This window comes from Protomyctophum bolini, assembly GCF_963924005.1.
Source record: "Protomyctophum bolini genome assembly, chromosome: 7".
NCBI lineage: Eukaryota > Metazoa > Chordata > Actinopteri > Myctophiformes > Myctophidae > Protomyctophum > Protomyctophum bolini.
Window position 1 is genome coordinate 27,426,163 of NC_137868.1, and position 16,421 is coordinate 27,442,583.

General features: G+C 40.2%; 1 protein-coding gene across 2 annotated transcripts in view; it reads left to right on the top strand.

Moving 5' to 3' along the window:
- The window catches only part of deptor (DEP domain containing MTOR-interacting protein), a 36,114-nt gene extending 28,744 nt beyond the window's left edge, over positions 1 to 7,370 (top strand). Inside the window, exons 10-11 of one of the 2 annotated variants that reach the window (XR_013964395.1) lie at positions 3,112 to 3,345; positions 3,379 to 7,370. Coding sequence is in view for 1 of the 2 variants with exons in the window: in XM_080768674.1 (XP_080624800.1) it covers positions 3,112 to 3,240 (129 nt within the window). In the remaining variant the exon portion in view is untranslated. Of the gene's footprint in view, positions 1 to 3,111 lie in introns of both variants that reach the window. The other variant, XM_080768674.1, reaches the window with a different exon arrangement.
- Positions 7,371 to 16,421: the final 9,051 nt, after the last annotated feature.

Sequence of the window (16,421 nt, forward strand, 5' to 3'; positions counted from 1 at the left end):
AAAAGATCATGTAAGATTTCAGTTAAATAAACATAAAACCAAATTGCTGCTTGGATATGCTCCTAAAATGGAGAAATATTTTGTTTTAAAGCACATAGTACACAGTAACATTAATTTATGCATTTCTAACTCCCACAGTGTAAAATTGTAACCAAATTAACCCTTATTGGTCCATTTGGTTAAAACTCTCAGAGTTCAATTAAAATGAATGATCAGAGTTACATTTATAGAACATAATTGGTGGATAGAGCGGCAGGACACTTGAGATTATTGAAGAAGCAGGAGGCAGAGAAATAGTCTTGTAGTTCTAAAAGGGGAAGCAAACAATGGAAATACTTAAATATCACTTCTGTTTTTTTACTCATAATATTGTTTCTCTATACTCTATAGCTGTGTGTGTGTGTGTGTGTGTGTGTGTGTGTGTATGTGTGTGTGTGTGTGTGTGTGTGTGTGTGTGTGTGTGTGTGTGTGTGTGTGTGTGTGTTCTGGCTGTCATTCTGTGTGGAGCTTGTGGAGAGCATAGGCGAGTTTCTTTTAGGGGGGGGCACAGGGGGCAACTTTATATGATTCCCTGTGATTCTTTGGCATTAGTGGAGCACATTGTCATTCACACAGCGGCCATTTTGCTTTTACGTCTTACTCTGGCGATTGGGAGTGCGATATGGTCAATTAATCAAATCACACTGGGAGTATCATGAATAAACCATCCGAAAAAGTGCTGCAAATATTTCACATCAAACTGTTTTGTGTGTCCACACAGTTTGATGCTGAAATATTGACCTTGTTAAAAAAAAAAAAAAAAAACAGCCCTAGATGTATGCAAATTAAACACCCCCTGCATATAAGGACCTGTTCAGTGAATGTTTTCATACTGTACACAGTACATGATGTACAATACATCACCTGTTAGCATTAATCACTTTGTAATCTGTCGGCAGTACATTAGTAGGAGTATGCTGATGGGTCAACATTACTGCAGGACAGATGTTGAAAGCCCACCCCACCGCGGTGGTGATGATTCAGTTGAAGTACTCCCCTGTAAGCAAGCAACAAGATGACACTAGGCAGTATCACGTGACAACTTCTGTAGTTTATTAATCCCATAGATAATATATACCAGAAGATACAAGTCATAATACAGAAACATAGTGTGATATGAATAGTCCACAAAATTTCGTCTACGTAGATGAACAGTTGCAACCCACATCATTGGGTATACAGTGTCTTGATATCCGTGACCGTGTTGCACCAGTAGTGTCACAAGCATATCTGTATTCTGTATGCTTAATGCTTATGTACAATGGAGTTAATCTGATGCCCGTCAACAGATACAGGTTGAACTAAGGTCAAACAGATACAGTTTAATCCTAAATTACAGTATCTATCTGCGTCCCTTTTTTTCTTACATACAAGGTTCCCGCCCGGCAGCAACGATATCATGTGTGCAACCAATCATCGTTTTGACATCTCTGGGGAGATGAAAGGACTTTCTGAAAAGGGGCCAATAAATTACGACTGTGTGAGTGTGTTCCCTGCTGATCTAAACACATTAATATGTTGAAGATAGGCAGCAGCAGCATCCTGTTGCACCAGCAGCAGCTACAAATAATGGCTGCCAAGTCTTGTTTTTATCAGTGTTGCCATGCAGATTCACTAAAGATAAGGCAGGTGGAGTCCTTACATGATTAAGAAGTAATTTAGGTGTGTCTAAAGTTCTGGTTGGTGTAGAATATTTCAGGATTACTTACAGGATATTTCTTTTCCTCGTTCGAGCATGACCCTTGTGTCTGAAGCTCCATACCAGCTCCCTATACTTGACTTGACTTCTAACTAATCTTATTCATGTCTGTCTGTTGGAGAATAACAGGGGAAATAAAATATTTTGTAGATACACATACATACATATGTACAACATCTGTTTGTGTATGGCTGTTGCTGCTTAGATGTATCTTCTGCATGCTTCTTTCACAAACTTTCTCTCTAACACAGTACCATCCTCAGTGTTTGTAACTGGACCTCTAATAACAAACTTTAATTCTATACTTTTTCATGACATGAAATGCAGCTCAAAGTGCTATACAGAGCAATAAACAAAAAAGTGCAAGCATAAAACAACATGATAGCAACAAAAAAAAGCAGTGAATAAGGCAAATCAGTGAGGACATGAATAACATCACAGATCATTAAAAATTAACTAAAAGCAAGAGTGAAGAAATAGGTGCTTTAAAGCAGGGGTTCCAAACCACTGGTACTCTGGTGGTACACAGAGGAGTTGCCCAAAAAAGGAGAAAAAAGACAAAAGTGGAATGAAATATTATATTACTACAGGTAGTTCTTCTGACCAATTGGTTCAAATAGGCTGTCCAGCCTTGCTGAAATGAGCATGACAGCACACCTAGCCGTTAATAGAAGATTTGAGAACATATTAATCACATTAGAAATATCATCAGTTGTGCTGATTAGTGATTTGGTGATTAGGTTTTGTCAGAGCAGCAGCATTATTGGTTTAGGAATGGAACAAAAACAAAAAAGTTCAAGGAATAAATAAAATGTCCCTCCTGTGTTAACTGTGTGTAGCTGAATAGGATAGGGCAGGTCTACACTCCTGTATTTTAACTTCAGTTATTATGGTGGTACATAGAGAGACAGTACTAAGTTGCAGTACTAAGTTCCGACACGTGTTTTGGTCCGACGGCCATTAGACCAACAACCTACAGAGGTAGGTTGTCGGTCTAATGACCATGGGACCAAAACACGTGTCGTTTAACCGCAAGCACGGGAGCAGCGTATGTTATGTTCAAGCGGTAGTCCGACCGTTGTTCCTGCATGTCGGACTAATGCTCCGTCTGAATTGCGTCCGGATCCCATTTTCTGATGTGGTACTAAGGTATAAAAAGCTTGCTTTAAAGCTATCTACAAAGGCTGCCTGTCTTGGCATTGATGGGAGGGGGGCAGAACATATATTATAGGTAGGAAGGTGCCAGACCATTGAGAGATTTATAAACCAGTTACGAGTTTTAGCACTGAGGATTTTACTGTGTATCATCTGTTTCTTTCACAAAAGTTAATCTTTCTCTCTTCATGTACCCCCACCCCCACACTCCTCTATAGGTATGTCAGTTTGTGGTGTCGGTGAACGGACTGAATGTCCTCTCGCTCGACTACCGGACCGTAAGTAACCTGATTCTAAACGGACCCAGGACGGTGGTCATGGAGGTCATGGAGGATGTAGATTACTGAGGAACAGGATGAGGGACGGTCATGTTGAAGAGATGGAGTTCGGAGAGATGTTATTTGGAACCGGCGTTCAGATTGAGGTGTGGACCGCTCAACCTCAGAACCTCAGTCACGGAGAGACACAGGAGAGGGGGTGAAGAGAAGAATGTGCTAGAGGGAAATAGTCACATAACTTGAGTCTTAACTACTTGTCACTTTCTATGTTGGTAGAAAGACATAGCCATTTCTTTTTTGTTTCTGTCACTTCTAGGTCTTCGTATATTTGATATGGAAAGTGGACAATCGAGGTGAAAATGTGAGTTTGAGATTGGGCATTTGGGTGGAGTAAATGACGTGTGGGTCAGTTCACTATTAGCTTTTGAACACCAACATTATGAGAGTGGGAACCACTACTACCAATGATGGATTAGCAAGGTATTTGTACCCACAAATGCTTGTGGTCTGAAATGGGAAGGCCCTATATTGGGTCTGAAATTGTGTTTCTGACAGGACAGTGGAGTTCTATCAAACTACAAATTGTGTACAAAAATGAAGATCCTCCACGCAACCATTTGGTGAAAAGGTCGAAGTCCCTGTTCTAATATATGGAAGGACATGTCATGTTTCTACATTTATACAGTCAGGATATTATCGTGTTGACACCTTCAGTGACCTCTCCCCTAATTTCAGTCCCTCTCATCCACAATGGCCCTGCACTGCCCTCCACTGGCCCTCAAAGGAATCAACCTGGGAACAGTGAATGAGACAAAGTAGTCGATCTGATTTGCATTTTTTTCCTAAATGTTTTACCCAGCACAAAGCACAAAGGTGAATTTATTTTTCACATCACAGGTTTAAAGAGCCGGGTGAAATTATTGTTTTCCATGCTCCATTATTGTGTTTTTTTTAATGGGAAGAGAGAGGATAGGGATAGAGTAAGAGTAAAAAAAGTAAAATGAAAAACAAAAAGGTTAGAAACAGGTCAAGCTAAGATAGCCTATATAATGATAGCATGTGTAGATATCCCCATGATCTTTAGATCATTTGCATCATATGCAGGTGTGTACATGTTCTTCAGAATATTGACATCAGTAGTCAACATCCCAACTGAAACACCCGTCTGCGGGGAGGGAGCCGAGGGACATGTGCTTTTTTGTCTTGAAACTTAAATAGTTTTCTTTAATACTTGTCCTTATCCTCCCAAAGTTTGACTTTAGTCTGCACTATCTCGTAGTTAGTGTAAACTACAATAAATAATAAATACACAATATTGTATTTCTATATTTTAGTGCTTTAGCCAATTTAGGCATTATCATTATTCAATTTGGGAGTTTAGCTGAAAAGGTTTATGAACCTGTGCTGTATTTTGTATACATACCAAAAAAGGAAACTGAAACTTCATCATTCAGGCCTGGAATATGTACTTCAACAAAAATATGTCACTGATGACATGAGACAAGAGCTATTATATTCCATATTTACAGGTATATTCCAAAACAATTATTATTGTATTCCCAATAATTAATTATGCTTGCCGTGCTTTGATGTTTAGATGTTAGTTAGTGCTAAGGTGTTTTTGAAAAGCCCTGGGTAGTTGTAGTGTAATCTCGTAATCTAGATTAATAGTGTAATCTCTAGATTACACTACATCCGACACAATCTGCTACTGCCTACTGGCACAATCTCCAATGTCAGTGGCGATGCCAAATAATCACATCACAGTCTGAACTCTGAAGGGTACCTGAAATACTGGAGTTGACTATTATGAATATTCAAAAATCAGTTCATGAATCTGTCTATACGTTATCTATGACGTATGACTCCGTATTTGGCCAAGGTTTCAGACTGATCAGACCGTCTTTCATGTCCATTATAACATTTATTATTATTTCCTATATTCAGCTATTAGTGTAGATTTTCGTCTTACACAAACATTAACAATGAATGGAGAATTTACGTCATGTGGACGAGCAAATCGTCTATTTTCGTCCTACACAAAGATTCATTTCCCATTGACAATGAAAGGAAAATTTACGTCATGTGTCTGATGATAAGAGTGCCCCTCCCTTCACACGAGTGTGATTTATTTTATTTTATTGAAACCTCCACATAATACATGTCATGAGCATATTTGAAAAGGAATCACATATGGCACCTTGATCATGTGTTTCCAGTGTAGATGCTATGGGAAAATGAACCGTAACAGGTAATGTGTATGCCACCTTCTGGAAATCCAGGGCTACAGGATTTCTCTGGTATCGGCATTAGTTGCATATAGTTCACGTATTGCCAGGCAGAGACATGAATCCAATGCATTAGCTGACTGTTATTTGCAAATAATTCAAAACTAGGCTATTGGAATTAAATGTTGCTCAGATTAATTAAATATACCTCTGTGGATGTCTTCTGAAGGTCTGTGTACTGCCACTTGTAGTGTAGGTTCAATGTTTTTAATTGCATGTGCAAACATTCAATACACATTCATAGAATTCACACTGCCAGTTTCTGTTCAAATATATCCCTTTGGTTTGTAAATTCAAAATGTAAATAGAAATTGCACTGCATTTACTAGTCTTGATTGTGATGCCAGTGATTCAAATTTCTTTCTTTCTTTTTTTTTCTTCAATATTTTAATGTTATAGAAAATCCACTTCCTGAGAGAAAACTGGACTCAGTTCTAGCCTCAGGTTAAACTAATAAGGTTGTATTCTATCTAATATTAGATAACATTACATTAGATAACATCTATTTAGGTGGACTCTGTGAGTGTCTATTGTGCCATCATATTATCTACGCTGGATAGGGAAAAAAAATCTATATTGCCACACATGCACAAAGTATAGTGTAATAATCTGTCACCATCATTCTTCCACTGTGCTTAAATGTGTTATTACAGAGTCAAATGCATGATTCTTAAAAGATCTGTACCTACCCCAAAGCGTTGTCTGATAGAAACAAGCTTTCCCTTAATCGTCTTACAACTGTGATTTTCTTAACATACATGTTGGCATTGCAGATGTTTACACTGCAACAGTGATATATGCAGGATATAGAGACGTTTTATACAACCGTTTAAGTAGTTAATGCAACTATGCGCCGTAAAGATTGTGGTGCCGAATTGTTTTGGAACTCTTCTTCAGATATTTGTGGTGGTGTTGCATACTGTACAAGCTGTTCATGCCTGATGAATGGTTGCATGATGCTTTGTTCTGCTTATTTCAAACTTTCCCATAACCAAAAGTGTTACAAAAAATATAGAACATCACACATGATCACAGCCAATATTCATTGATGTGTTTAAAATGGCAGATTCTCTCTATGGTAATTATTTATTTTAACTTGATAGCATGGGGGTTTGTCCCCAGATGGAATAGGATCATGCCTATTTTCAAGTCAACACCAGTTTAATTACCGGTAGTGTTTGAATCAAAACATGACGATTTGTGATTGGGAATTGGTTTCACTTTTATTCTATTGAATAATTTATGGTAATGATACACAGACTGTGATATTTGGGCTGCATAAAATTGACATAATTGGGAATATTTTAAGGAAGAATTATGGATAATAATGGACAAAACAATTATGTAACTGTTAGTTTATGAATGATTTGCTTGGCTGTGCTGCCTTCAAATATTTTTTGTCATCATGACTTTTGTAACAAGGTTGTCCTTAATGGTTTCTACAAGTTATCTGACTGTTCAACTTCAATATGCTTGAAAACATTTGCCTTAAGAGCTTATTTTGCTGCTAATCACAGTTTGTAGTAATCTATTGATCCCATCTAAAAGCTAATGGGTTGATGCTAGCTATGCTATCTGTGAACTTTTACTTCAGAAATCACTAGTATTCCGGTAAGTGCACATTGTTTGAGGTGATCTTCTTTATATTCTACTGACAATCGATATTTTTACAACATTTCAATAGCACTATAGTGGTTTAAAAGCAATTATCTGCTGGGTTTCCACATTTGAAAGCATTCTGCTCTTTGCCGATGATGCTGTCATTTTGTTATTTTTTATTTTACTGACATTCTTCAATCTACTTTCACTTGATATGCGGTCAGTGTGAGACCCAAGATATTCATGGACTGCTTTTATTTGTCCTTTTCTATCTATCGGTGAATGGAAGAATAAAGAAAATGCTAGATTCATGGTACCACATTCTGTATTTGACAAATCAGCTACAGCTCATTTTGACATTTTGATGTGATACAATTCATCTTGTGTTTAATAAACATACTGATTGGAATCAAATCTGTGGTGCACTTTGTCTTCAAGCCTATTTGATTTTTATATTAAGTAATTTGTAACAGGGCTTTATTTTCAGGCTTTTGGGGTCACATTCATCACTGAACAAGGTGTGTATGTGTGTGTGTGTGTGTGTGTGTGTGTGTGTGTGTGTGTGTGTGTGTGTGTGTGTGTGTATGTGAGCGAATTTAACCCCAAACATTCTGCTTTCAGTATATGTTACTGGAAAATAATTGATTGGCCCTTGATATCATGGGTGCTATACCCAAATAGGGTACCACAAGGGGTGACATTTCCAATCTGGTTTTGTCAAGGCAAATACCAAGCCAATTAAGATGTACTATATCAGTCATGGTTGATGGTTAGGGTCCTTTTGATTTGGCACCTGCAGCAGGCCTAGTCTTAAATTACCTGATAATAGTCGCATTCTTAACAGTAGACAGTTTTTGCTTCTACACAGTCACAGTGTATATTCGTCTATCATTAATGTTACATATAGTACAAAAGGTTCCCAATGGAAACAAGCCAATAGGCTTTCTTGGATTCATCCTTTTAGCAGACCTTGTATTGTACTGTACTTCCCTGTGCTTGTCCATGCAAACTCTTAATAAAGTATTATTATAAGTACAATCAATCAAACACAGCAAATTAACATAATGGCCAATGTGTTTAAAATCAAATAAACAGTACATTTACCAGTAAGATGATTGTACCAGTAGGGGGTAGTATTGTACTATACTATACACAGTCTATATGACGTACCTTAGCTTATATCAAATATCTTCACATACCTGTAGAATACTACAATATAATAGCTCCTCACCAGGCTGTGCTAATTGTCCACAAGAAGGAGGAACGTGGACACAGTGTATTTCTACTGAGCTATCATCTCATGATTCCCTTTCAATGTTGACAGCAGAGCAGAGTGACAGCAGGTTAATGGAGGAATCAGTGACACGCTGGCCCCAGGGCATGTTTCCCACAGAGTCATCTCCTCTTATCTCTCTATGTCTCTTTCCTTCACTCTCTCACAGACACACACACACACACACACACACACACACACACACACACACACATACACACACACACACACACACACACACACACACACACACACACACACACACACACACAGGGTTGGGGTCCTCAGGGATCATCAGGAAGTGTGTGTGTGTGTGTGTGTGTGTGTGTGTGTGTGTGTGTGTGTGTGTGTGTGTGTGTGTGTGTGTGTGTGTGTGCGTGCGTGCGTGCGTGCGTGCGTGCGTGCGTGCGTGCGTGCGAGATATATCCTGTCTTGATATATCTGAGCTATATATATTTGAGCTTTCATTAGTCAGGTTTCACCTGACAAAAAGTCTTTGTATAGCAGACACAGGTTCAAAGTGATCCGATCATGAGACCTTTTTTTCACAATTTAATCTGTCTAATATTGTAATGTATTGGTAGTAATGCACTGCTGTACAATGGGTGTAAACTGGCAGCGCCCTTCGTCCCCTTGCTGTCCCCCTGCCTGCCTGGCTGCATGCCTCCCTCTCTCCTTTCCATGCTCACCCCTTGGTCTCCCACTCTCTTTTCAGCCTATCAGAGACCCTATCAGAGGAGACCATCTCTAATATGTGTGTCTTTTCATTCATTCACCCATTTATCGCCTCAGCCGAGCCAATACTCACCTATAACCTCGCAGGCATCATCCATCTACTACAGCATACATTCCTCAGGATTTCTTGTTAGCATCTGCCCACTGACTCGTACATGCTGAACAGACGGAATATTTGTCAAATTCACTGAATTACATTCAGATGCCCAGAGAGAGAGAGAAGGAGGGGCGGGGGGTGCTGGATGGAAAAGATACAATGTTTACAGTTTAAGACAATTGAAGTGAGGTGCAGTACTTAATCGCATTATACAAAAGGGAGTTAGGGAAATAGGATACCCAATATATAACTATTAATGAAATTAATTTAGTGGCAGATTAATTCAAATTTTTTTTTGTCAAGGTCTGAGAGGAGTATACGTGTATGTTTAATCAGCCGTTACCAGTGCAAAATACCACTGTGTTTCAGGGAAAGGGGTTATCCTGTGGAACAAATGCAGAGATGAATTGAAACAATGTGAAACATGGAATTAAGTTTAAAGAAATGTTTAAAACGGATATACTAAATATATATAGGATAGAATAGCTGGGTACAGTGTGTACCATTATGTGTTCGTGTGTGTATAAATGTATGCATGTAGAAATAGACTGTCTTGTATGCTTGACAATTTTGTTTTGTTCATGGAAACTTTTCTTTTCGTTTTGACCTCACTTGAATGTGAGTGTGTAGCCTAAATACTGTGTCAGAAAGCCTAACTGAAGACTGATGTATTGATTTATTGAGGTACACAAAGAAGGGGTATAAGACCTGATAAGTTTTTAACAAAACTTCTTCCTATTCCTTTTTCAAACATAAACTAAGGATAATAGATATCTCTTTTTTTGTTTTATTATTATTATAAATCTATAGTTCTCCCTTCCATTTCCTTTGTCTGTTGGTCATGGATACAAGTGTATAGTTTAGACGACTATTGCTCAGTGGGTTGTTTGTATGTAGCTACAGTAAAGCTGGATGAACTCTTCTTCAAACTTCTCTCAGTGTTTCGTACACAGTATGAAATCTAATAGAAATAGTGTGTATAAATAAGATCATGTCTTTGATAGGCCTGTACTCGCCTGAGGCTTGTGCCTGAGTTCACAACCTCTCTCTCATGTTCTTTTCATAGTGTGGCACCGAAGGGCCATCTAGAACAGTTTGTCTGTATTATTAACAGGTTGTTTCACCTGCTCTGGGCTGGGGGCTGTGTTTTCACTCATGTCCATCTGTTCGTCGGTCCTTCCTTCTGTCCATCTGTCCGTGTGTGTATATGTGTGACTAATCTCTGTCACCGCTGGACCAATATGTCTGTCCACACAACGGATGTGCATGCACACTTACAGTTGGCCAAGGAAGATCCTTTACCCACCCCAACTTTTACAAATCGGCCTCATGGTGGCGCTATAACAGGCCACTTCATATTTCGGCCTTTAACTATTGAACCATTATCTGCCATGGAAAATTGTCTTACTCTTACCATACTATTTATATCAATAATGGCTGCCATGCAAAATCTATTCTCCCACTACAAGTTGAATAAATATCTTTAATTTTCATTTTTAGATGTACTGTAGGTCCATAGGCTAAAGCTTACATTAGCATCTTAAAACATCTTTGGTGATGTGTAGGCCGTCACTGCTACATCAAATTTGCTAATTACAACTCATGTCATGCATGCTGCTGCTAACCTGAGGTCTGCAAATTAGTACATCATTACTGCTTCATTCACAAACTGTACACGTATAAGCACGCTATCCTTCTTTTCCCCCTTTCCTTTATTTTTCTTTGTGGGGGGGGACGGGGCGGTCTCCATTTTCTAGTCAATGTGTACTCTGTTGATGTCATGTTCACTTGCAGGCGGGAGGGTGTAGACTACTACCTACATATCCCCTCTGATTAAACATGGAGGATGCTTAACGTGCAGATGTTCACACTACTGTATCCCCTCCAGTCCAGTTCCTGGCTCTCCCCATTAAACAACACCAGGCTGACTAATTGGACACACAATACTTCCCAGTTCCCACTGGTGAACTGGTGAATTGGAAATCAAACCCCAGTATTGCTGCAGATTGCTCTACAGGCGCTATATGTCACGTGTAGATCTGCGATTTCTCGGACAGAATAGGGATGCAATAAAAGAAAAGGTTCCTACAGTATCTCACAAAGATTTTAATTCTTAGGAGCCCCTAGGCAGGAGTCCCGGATGCCCCGGTGTAGAACGTCTCTCCTATTTTTGTTTAATCCTTGAATAACTGTCCCAGGCCAAGACAATAATTGAGTATCTTTGTCCAAGGTTAGTTTATTGTGTCCGAAATTCATTTGATTGATTGTTGCTGAGCCAATCAAACATCATTATGGGGAAATGAACAGGAAACGGCATGCACACATGCCACATATAGACTATAGCCTATACACAACAAAATAACTAAACTAATAATGCCAGAAAGAATCTAAATGGGTGATATCTGAAACACTGAAACACAATTGAAGCACTGTGTAAGTGTGCATATAGTTATTTAAGATACATATTTCAAAACATCCATTCACAGCCAGGTTCTCTCCTATATGCCCTGGCTGGGAGTATTGTTTTGTGGATCTCTGACCCCCACATCCTACAACCTTCCCCTGAGGGGTAATGCTCAGGACAAGTCCCTGCAAGTAGAAAAAGGCACCAGGACTAGTGCTTTAAATCTCAATAGTAGTTGTCAATCGTGTCTTATTTAATAAACATGGCAAAAACTGCTCACGTATGTTTGTTGAATTTCATAAACTGACGCAGAAATGGGTGCAGTACTTTAGTCATTGGTACCGAAAAACCACTACCCACCTCAAACCCTAACCTAACCATAACCGCAAGCACGGGAGCAGGCACTAGTCCGAGATGCGGACGCATGTCGAACTAATGCTCCGTCAGGGATAGGTGTAGTTTTGAGTGCCTTGGGAAAGCAAGGCCTGCCCTGCACCCTGATGACAAGCTAGCTAATAACTGTGACTATAGTTGGTCTACTCTAATCAATAGGCTGGGGTCACTTCAGTCCACTACTGCAGTCTCATATTAACCTGCTGCTTGTCATTAACAGAGTTCAAGCAGTCTAACTTGGCTGTGTGCGTGTGCGTGTGTGTGTGTGTGTGTGTGTGTGTGTGTGTGTGTGTGTGTGTGTGTGTGTGTGTGTGGACATTAGACCTATGTTGCCAATATCTGTCGCAGCATTATGAACATGTTTCTATCTTTACTTCATTTGTACAGTAGGGTCTCTCCCTGTGTGTGAGTGAGTGTGTGCATGTGTACATGCATGCTTGCATATGAGTGTGTATGCGCGTATGGCCCTGTATTTCTGAACTCAATTTGAACCGGCTGTTTTGTGCCTTTCTTTCTAAAGCAAACACAACATGTGTCTCTACCTATGTCAATGCAGCTCTTTGTGTGAGGGTGATCATTGGCAAAGCCCTATATCTAGGGTTATCTGTACCTTAAATATGTAAGGGGTGTGTGTGTGTGTGTGTGTGTGTGTGTGTGTGTGTGTGTGTGTGTGTGTGTGTGTGTGTGTGTGTGTGTGTGTGTGTGTGTGTGTGTGTGTGTGTGTGTGTGTGTGTGTGTGTGTGCGTGTGCGTGTGTTAGTTTGTGCGAGTTTGTGCGCTGGCCACACCCTGAAGCTACAAAGTAAGTTCTTAAAAGTTTGTTCAAACAGGAACAGGGGTGTTTAAGGTCTGAGAATGTAACCTTTTGTTGTATGTCTGTATGTATGACACTAGGCATAAACATGAAAGACTAGAGACATCATCGATGGGGAATGCAAGCTAATAAAAACTGCAGGCTTTCTATTCTTTAAAAGTTGCAATGCGAAAATGGAAGCCATCGTTCTCACGATAATATATATTTTTTAAATCTTGTTTCAAAAAATCACAGCTACTATAAATGCACCTAGTCTGTGTGTGTGTGTGTGTGTGTGTGTGTGTGTGTGTGTGTGTGTGTGTGTGTGTGTGTGTGTGTGTGTGTGTGTGTGTGTGTGTGTGTGTGTGTGTGCGTGTGTGTGTGGGACGTGCATCGAGGACCTCCCTAGGGAGACACCCGAGAGGCATCCTAACCAGATGCCCGAACCACCTAAGCTGGCTCCTTTCCGATGGAGCAACGTCTCTACTCCCATTCTCCCGCGTGACTGAACTTCTCACCCTATCTCTAAGGGAGCCAGCCACCCGTCGAAGAAAACTCATTTCGGACGATGTATTCTTTCGGTCATGACCCACACTTCATGACCATAGGTGAGAGTAGGAACGAAGATTGCTCGGTAGAAAGAGAGGTCATTGATATTCATGACAATTAAATTCATATAATAACCTCATTGTGATTACCTCTTTCTTCTTAACTACCCAGTGGTGATGATTTTCCTGCGATAAATTAGCAATTGGTTTTGCATTACCATGTCTTTAAATATTATACAGTAGTACAGCTGCAGAAAATGACCTGTAATCAATTCCACTTGATGCATTTATTCAAGAGAACATGAGGTGGAAAAGGTGGGTGCCGGATGTGGGACATTCATAATTATGGCACAGTGATGTTACAACACAAAAGGTAGAGAAAGGGTATATGAAATGATAGATAAATGAAAGAAGGGAGAGTGCCATAGACATTGAGGAGAGGGACAGACAGACAGACAGAAGGTGGAGAATGGGGAGAAGTAATACAAAGGAATAAAGAGGATATCATTTTCAGTTATCTCCGCCTGTGTGTGTGTGTGTGTGTGTGTGTGTGTGTGTGTGTGTGTGTGTGTGTGTGTGTGTGTGTGTGTGTGTGTGTGTGTGTGTGTGTGTGTGTGTGTGTGTGTGTGTGTGTGTGTGTGTGTGCGTGTGTGTGTGTGTGTGTGTGTGTGTGTCTATGTCTGTCTGTCTGTCCACAGCTAATCTGGCATACTACAAGGCCAATCAGTGCCATATTTCTTGTGCCAGCGGCCAAGGACCGTAATTCTCAAATATCTTTCAAACCACGACATCGTACAACACCCAAAATACAAGCGTGCCAACAGAGCAGAGAGAAAGATGGAGAGTGAGACAGGGAGAGTAAAGAATGTACAGTTTGAATACATAAAAATGTTACTGCATAAATCACTATTACCACTATTATTATTGTTATTAGCGCATACCTCATGTCGGAGTATTTGTGCTTTGCCTTTACTGAGTACAGTTCTGGAACCATCAGATGGAATAGATAAAAGGAAATGTTGCTTGTCATAACATCAAACGAACAGCTCCTCCACGGTATATGACCTGAGATTTTTAATGTGTGTAGCAGAGCTTGTGCAGTCTGTCTCGTGACATACAGTATTTCTCACAAAATATCTCCTACTGTAAATGTCACATCAAAGTGTCATTATCATTCACTGTTTTCAAATAATACTGTGTTGCTCATTCTTTGTGCCACATGAGACCAAATACAGATGCAAGTCTCGAGGATCGCATGGTTCTCAACTCTGCAGGGACCACTGCAGTAGGCTACTGCTGGTATTCAGTCTTTACAGAAGAAATTGTATGCAACAGTATACTCCATAAACAGAGTGATTTGACCTGGCACATCATGTGATCGCAATAGACATTTTTCACACCATGCAGCCATATTGACATGACACATTATCGTAACTACAGGTTTTACCTATGATACAAATGAACCACTTCAAATATACTATACATACATACAATACACTTATACTTAAACCTTTATACTTAAAATGATGAATAGAGGCCTGGTGTAAACACAGACTTCCTGCTTTTAATGCAGACTATTAATCTTATGCAAATAAATTCACTTCAGGCTTGCAGGAGAGGTAAAGAAGGAACTACTGAAACAAGTGTTTGTGTAATTCAGTAAAGGAAGACATTCTTAATAGTTTGTATTCTTTATGTACACTAGTGAGTGCTGGAACTGGGTGTCCCTGCAGTCCTTCTGTGTGTGCTGATGAAGGAGAGAAGAACAACAGGATGAAGTTGACGAAAAAGAGGGAGGAGAAAGGCCATCGACAAGAATCACAATTCACTTAATTATAGTGTTGGGCATCTGGACAGTTGCTTTGGAGAGGTGTGTGTGTGTGTGTGTGTGTGTGTGTGTGTGTGTGTGTGTGTGTGTGTGTGTGTGTGTGTGTGTGTGTGTGTGTGTGTATGTGACTGGGTTTTGAGTGCATGTGGAGTGTCTCCAGGGTACACCTGGAGTGTAGATATGCAGCGTTTCATCTTAGTCAGCCAGTGGCACATTTCACCAGTCTGTTTCCCATGCCTGCCATCCTCCCCCCTCAGGGTGATCATCACAGGCGTCTTCTTGAACAGGCGTCAAGTAAATGGCGCTCATAGAAAACAAGTCATTTTTATTTAAACACTTTTTAGACAAGGCCTACCATGTAGACCCTGATGGAGACCTTCTAGGTTGATGGGCGTTGGTCATATTTGTTGCCTTGCTCAAAATAAAATAAAATAAAAATATATGTAGGCATATAGCCTACATTTTTTTGCAAGTCTACAGACTAGTTTACACCTTTTGGGAATTAAGCAGTATAGCCTACTACTTTGAAACCCCTTTTTGTATTGGGAATTAGGTGTCATAGATCTGTAATGATCATCTGGACTGGACCAAAATGGAGGAGTCAGGACTCTGAAACAAGTCTTAGTGCTCTTCATGCATGGTTTCTTCCTCAAAGTAGCAGTTTTTGTATTGACTTGTATTTTCGTTCGAAATGTTATTCGAATTATTATTATTGTCTTTATCTGAATTGATCTGTCAACTGAAGCCAATCTGCGCCAGTCACTCAGTCACTCAGTCAGAGTCAGTCAGTCAGTGTACGTGTACCTTTAACATCCAGACAGCGCGCGGAGCATCAGGCATCATCACTCATCAGCCTCTACCGGAGCACCTGCTTCTGCTCCGCGCGGAGACTGGAGAGAGTCAGATAGAAAACTTGGAAGCTGCCATGTGTGGTACTGTACTGGTACTCGGCCAGGATACAGCAATGGAAAGTTGCAAACCATTTTAACAAGGTGGTTCGGGCTGTATTCATTCACCTAACAAACTAACAGGCAACTATAGGCAGCCGGACTGTCGTGGTCAAGGAAGTAAGTAGGCTACCAAGACAAGACAAAGTGCGCCAATTAAGGGGCTGAAGAAGACGAATTGAATCGTGCAGTTCAGTTCGCAGCAGAACCTTCTGGTTCTCTCTTTCTTCCGTCCCGTCTCTCAAAACGGAAACGAGGCGAAGCAAAGCTGAGGGGTGAAGCGGAGGGCTGGGGAAGGGAGGGATAGCCGGAGGGAGGGATGGCTGAATAAACGAGGACAGAAACA